A 5,383-nucleotide genomic window follows, 5' to 3' on the forward strand; every position below is an offset into this window, starting at 1 on the left:
GCTCCAGCCCCACTGGGCCCATGCGGGTTAGAGAAAGCTCCCGCCTGCAACGTCGGGCCCCAAATCCCAACAGCAGGCCCGGACGACGACGCAGGACCAGCCGTGTGCCGTCCCCCACTACTGGCCCTGATCCCCCTCCACCAGCACAATAAAGTTGGCCGTTAATGTCAGCACTGGAAGAGAGATTCAATGCTCGTTTATGGGTTTCCTCCTCCTCTCCCCTCCTGGAGGGGCAGCGGTAGGGGCTGGGCCCACAGGGTTGTCGTCTCCCTGGGGCTTTTGGCCTTCCCAGACCTCCCTCCTTGCGGGCTGGCCTTGGCCGGCTGCCCAGCGCCATGGCCGTGTGCTTGGGGCCTCGCCGGCCCCGCAGCCTGGTCAGTTTCCCCGGGGAAGCTCACACCCAGCCCCGGGATGGGGTGTCTCTGCCCCTGCCCCCGGGAGGGCAGTGTGGCCCACCAGGGCCCACTTGTCGCTGCCACCCATCTCCTGGCAATGTGGGCTACGCCTGCCCACCCAGCGTGGCCCTCGCAGCTCACTCCCCAACATGACATGCCCCGGCCCCAGCGACTTTTGACGCGCTTCTACTGTTTCGTTCTGAACAAGGCTCTAAGCAAGTCCCATCCTCGCTGCCTAGGTTGGATACCATCGTGGCAAAGCTACTTTTCCTTAAATACAATTTCAGCGTCACGTCTGTCTTTGTGACATGAAGATTTCTGTAGACTGTGTTGGCACAGTAGCCAAAGGGCTTTTCCCATTGCCCAGGTCCGAGTCCTGCTCCGTCACCCTCAAAGCAAAGAAGATCTTCCTCACATTCAGTCAGTATTCCCTGTGCTCCAGTTTGTGGCCGTTGCCTCTTGTCCTTTTGCCGGGCTCCTCTGAAAAGAGCCCGGCACCGTCCTCTTGACACCCGCCCTTTAGATATTTATAGGCTTTGATGAGATCCCAGCTCTGTCTTCTCTTCTCCAGCCTAAACAGGCCCAGGTCTCTCAGCCTTTCCTCATCAGAGAGATGGTCCAGTCCCTCGATCACCTTTGGAGCCCTGTGCCGGACTCTCTCCAGTAGTCCCTTGTCCTTCTGGAACTGGGGAGCCCCGAACTGGACACAGTCCTCCAGACGTGGCCTCACCAGGGGACAAGAGACGGGGGAGGATGACCTCCCTCGACCTGCTGGCCACGCTCTTCTTAATGCACCCCAGGATACCATTGGCCTTCTTGGCCACATGGGTGCATTGCTGGCAGCGGTAAACTCATTGTCCACCAGGACTCCCAGGTCTCTCTCTGCAGAGCTGCTTTCCAGCAGGACAAGCCCTAACCTGTAGTGCTGCAGGGGGTTTTTCCTCCCGAGGCGCGGGACCCTACGCTTGCCCTTGTTGAACTTCATTAGGTTCCTCTCCACACAACTCTCCGGCCTGTCCAGGTCTCGCTGAATGGTGGCACAGCCTTCTGGTGTGTCAGCCACTCCCCCCAGCTTGGTGACATGCCACACAAACTGTCCCCCAACATGATTGCTGCGGTACCAACTGAAGGCTTCCTTCTTGCAGCATAAGCCAAGAAATCCTTTTAAATGGAGATTGCAAGCACCCGGTAGGGACTTTCCTCCACAGGGTCCAGGGGAGTCGGAGCACTGCCTGTTCCAGAGGGCTTGAGTCCCGTCGTGTGCCCTTGAGGGAAAAAAAACCAAAACCTGTGCTCTACGGGAGGGTAAGACGGGGCCTGGGAAATGCCAGTCATCCAAAAGGGTTTCTCTGCTGTTGGAGACCAGCAAGTGCCTTTCTAGTGCAGGAAGGAGGAAAGAGTTGGTGGCGGAGTGACTGCTGACCAGCTCTGTGGAAGCTGGTGGAAAGCTAGAGGCGGAATCAGAGAATCATGGGGACCAAAGTGTGAAGGAAACCCTGTGGGGTGGCTGTCCAGGTTTGAACAAGCCTCTGCTCTTCAGGCAAACTACTGTGGTCTTACGGTGTGTGCATGGAGTGCCTTCCTGAGAGGCCTTGATGCCGCATGGAAGTTGATTCCTAGAAGTAGGGAGCCGCTGTCCTCTCTGAGGAAGGTGGGGGAACCCGGGAGACCCGGCGGCCTTTTGGGCCAACAAAGAGGTAATGTGGAAGGAAAGGAGCTCTGTCATTTCATGATCACTATACCCAAGATGGCATCAACCACTACGTCAGGCACAAGTTCTAAACAGTGGATTGACAGTGGTTTAATGGGCAGTTTAGATGATTAAATGATGATTTCAGTCAGGCCCACTTGTGGGCGATGCCTAAACAAAAGTACTGCTCACCCAGTCATAGTGGGGGCACCCATCACAGCTGGCAGGTTCACTAGTGGATTCCGTGGTGCTCGGTGAGGAAATGTCCCTGCTGCTGGGGCGCCCACCTGAGCCTGCAGCCTGGACTGCCTTCCCCTGGGGAGTCCTGCTGCCCCTGGACCAAAGCTTGTACTGCAGCACCGTTGCCACAGACCCCCTGGGACTGGTGGAACAGCTCCCTCAGCTGCCCTGTAGCTGGCCCAGGTACAGTAAGTTTCTGAGGGTAAATGGCCTCTGCTCTACACTTCCCTCCTCTTGGGTTTTCTTTGATTTCTCCATGAGACATCCTTGTAGGTCTTCAGGAAGGCAGCTAGCAAGGGAAGAACTGTATCTGGTAGATTGTTGTTGTATTTGCAGAGACAAGCAAACAGAGGCAGAAACGGAGAAATTCAGTTGCTTTCTAGAAGTGAATTAGCTCATGAGTCTGCAGCATGTGAGACTGTGTCCCCAAGTCTGGTGCTGAGATGGAAAGAGGGCCTGAGTTGCACGATGTTGTCATTTAAAGAGTGCCTGAGTTGCACGATGTTGTCATTTCCCCATGCCTTGGGAGAGGAGAGTGAGACCGAGAAGTTACTGTTTCCTAGGTAAAAGCCTTTGCATTTCTGTGACTCTGCTGTAAGAGTTACAGAGGAATAAAGCCCCCTGTAGTCTCCAGAAATGACCTGCTGGTGCTTGGGTGGCTCCGCAGTGTCCTGGGGCTCCCAGGCAGGGCCCCAAAAGGACAAGCTTCAGGGCAATAGAGCATTCTGCCCCCAGTGGCCCAGCGCAGCGGTCCTGTGGCTGCATCCTGCTGCCAGCCCCAGCTCTGAGAGAGATCCAATGGGTTATCCCTGCTCCGAGACCAGAGCCGAAAGGCCAGCACCCTGGGAAGCTGCCTGTCGCAGCCCTGTGAAAGGCTCTTGCCATGCAAGGGAAGCTCCAGAGTTCTCTGAGCACCTCAGCTATTAGCAAATGTCCTCGAAGCTGTCTCAGAACAGCAGGCTGTGGGGCCAGAGAGGACCCAAGCTCACGGCCATGGCGCTGGGCAGCCAGCCAAGGCCAGCCCGCAAGGAGGGAGGGCTGGGAAGGCCAAAAGCCCCAGGGAGACGACAACCCTATGGGTACCGCTGCCCCTCCAGGAGGGGAGAGGAGGAGGAAGCCGATAAACGAGTGTGGAATATCCCAGTGCTGAGATTAACGGCCAACTTTATTGTGCTGTTGGAGGGGGAACAGGGCCAATACCAGGGGACAGCGCACGGCTGGTCCTGCGTCATTGTCCAGGCTGGTTGTAGGGAATTTGCTCTGCAAGGGGAACTGAACAACGGTGAGGATGATAATCCTCCCAGCTTGGAGGTGTCATTGAGGCCTAGTCGGACCACCCCCCGAATCAAAACTGCCTTGGTAAAGAACAAAAGACGGGTCATTGTAATAGGGGACTCAATTCTGAAGGGAACGGAAAGCCCAATGTGTCCGGACCCTCTATATAGGGAAGTTTGCTGCCTCCCTGGGGCCTGGGTTAACAATGTTAAGAAGAAGCTTCCTTCCCTGATGCAGCAATCGGATTATTATCCCTTTTAGTTTTTCAGGTAGGCAGCGATGATGCAGTGAGAAGAACGCCGAGGGCAATGAAGAAAGATTTCAGGGCCTTAGGACGACTGATTAAGGGATCAGGAGCACAAACCTTGTTCTTCTCTATCCCTCCAGTTGCTGGGAATGATGAGGGGGTAAACAGGCAGAGCCAGCAGGTCAGTAACTGGCCTCGAACCTGGTGTTACTGGCAGGGTTTTGGGTTCTTTGATCACGGCCTGATTTACAGAACACCAGGCCTGCTGATAGCAGATGGGAAAAGCCTGTCTTGCAGGGGTGAAAGGGTTCTTGGACTAGAGTTAGCAGGGCTCGTTGAGAGAGCTTTAAACTATATTCAAAGGGGGATGGGCATGTAACCGGGCTCGCTAGAGAGGCGCCTGGCTGTAGTAGCTCAGCAACTGTGGGGCAAAGTGCTAGTATTTTTTGAGAATCGGAAGGTCCACCACCCCTCACGGGGAAAAACTACACACTCGTTGGCCTTTCTGAAATGCCTATACACCAATGCGTGCAGCATGGGGAATAAATAGGAAGAGTTAGAGATCTGCGTGCGGTCACAGGGCCACGATCTCATTGCGATTACTAAGACGTGGTGGGATAGCTCGCATGACTGGAATGCTGTCATGGAGGGCTATGTTCTCTTTAGGAAAGACAGGCCAGCAAGGTGAGGTGGTGGAGTTGCTCTTTATGTGAGAGAGCAACTGGAATGTATGAGCTCTCCCTGGGGGCGGGTGAAGAGCAAGTTGAGAGCTTGTGGGTAAGGGTCAATCGGCAGGGTAATATGAGAGACACTGTTGTGGGTGTCTATTACAGGCCACCTGATCAGGATGGGGAAGTTGATGAGGCCTTCTACAGACAGGTGAAAATCGCCTCACAATCGTAGGCCTTGTTTTCTCATGGGGGATTTCAACTACCTTGATATCTGCTGGGAAGGCTGCACAGCTGGGCGTGTACAGCCCAGTAGGTTCCTCCAGTGCATTGATGATAGCTTTTTGACTCAGGTGGTGGAGGAGCCCACAAGGATATGTGTACTACTGGACCTAGTACTGACAAACAAAGAGGGACTGGTGGAGGACATTAAGGTTGGGGGCAGACTTGGCTGTAGTGATCATGAGAAGATAGAGTTCAGGATTAAGTGCAGTATACACAAAATGACAAGTAGAGTTGAAACCTTAAACTTCAGGAGGACTAACTTTGATTGCTTCAAGGAATTGCTTGGACAAATCCCATGGGAGAGGGCTCTAGAGGGTAAGGGGGCTCAAGAGAGCTGGCTGATATTTAAGCATCACTTCCTCCAAGCTCAGGACTGGGGCATCCCTAAGAGCAAGGGAAGAAGCAGACCTGCATGGCTGAGCAGGGAGCTTCTGAAAAAGCTCAGGTGGAAGAAGGGAGTTTACAGTATGTGGAAGAAGGGGCTGACTGCTTGGGACAAGTATAAGAATGCTGTCAGGGTATGCAGGGATGAAACAAGGAAAGCCAAGGCAGCCTTGGAATTGAACCTGGCGAGGGATGTCAA

The 5,383-nt window shown here is 54.4% G+C and overlaps 1 protein-coding gene across 1 annotated transcript in view; it reads right to left on the minus strand.

Annotated features, from left to right (window-relative positions):
• The window catches only part of SHISA5 (shisa family member 5), a 31,785-nt gene extending 31,448 nt beyond the window's left edge, over nt 1-337 (minus strand). Inside the window, exon 1 of the mRNA XM_009881376.1 lies at nt 295-337. Within this exon, the coding sequence (XP_009879678.1) occupies nt 295-337 (43 nt within the window). The remainder of the gene's footprint in view (nt 1-294) is intronic.
• Nucleotides 338-5,383: the final 5,046 nt, after the last annotated feature.

Source organism: Charadrius vociferus, unplaced genomic scaffold (assembly GCF_000708025.1).
Source record: "Charadrius vociferus isolate BGI_N301 unplaced genomic scaffold, ASM70802v2 scaffold550, whole genome shotgun sequence".
Lineage (NCBI taxonomy): Eukaryota > Metazoa > Chordata > Aves > Charadriiformes > Charadriidae > Charadrius > Charadrius vociferus.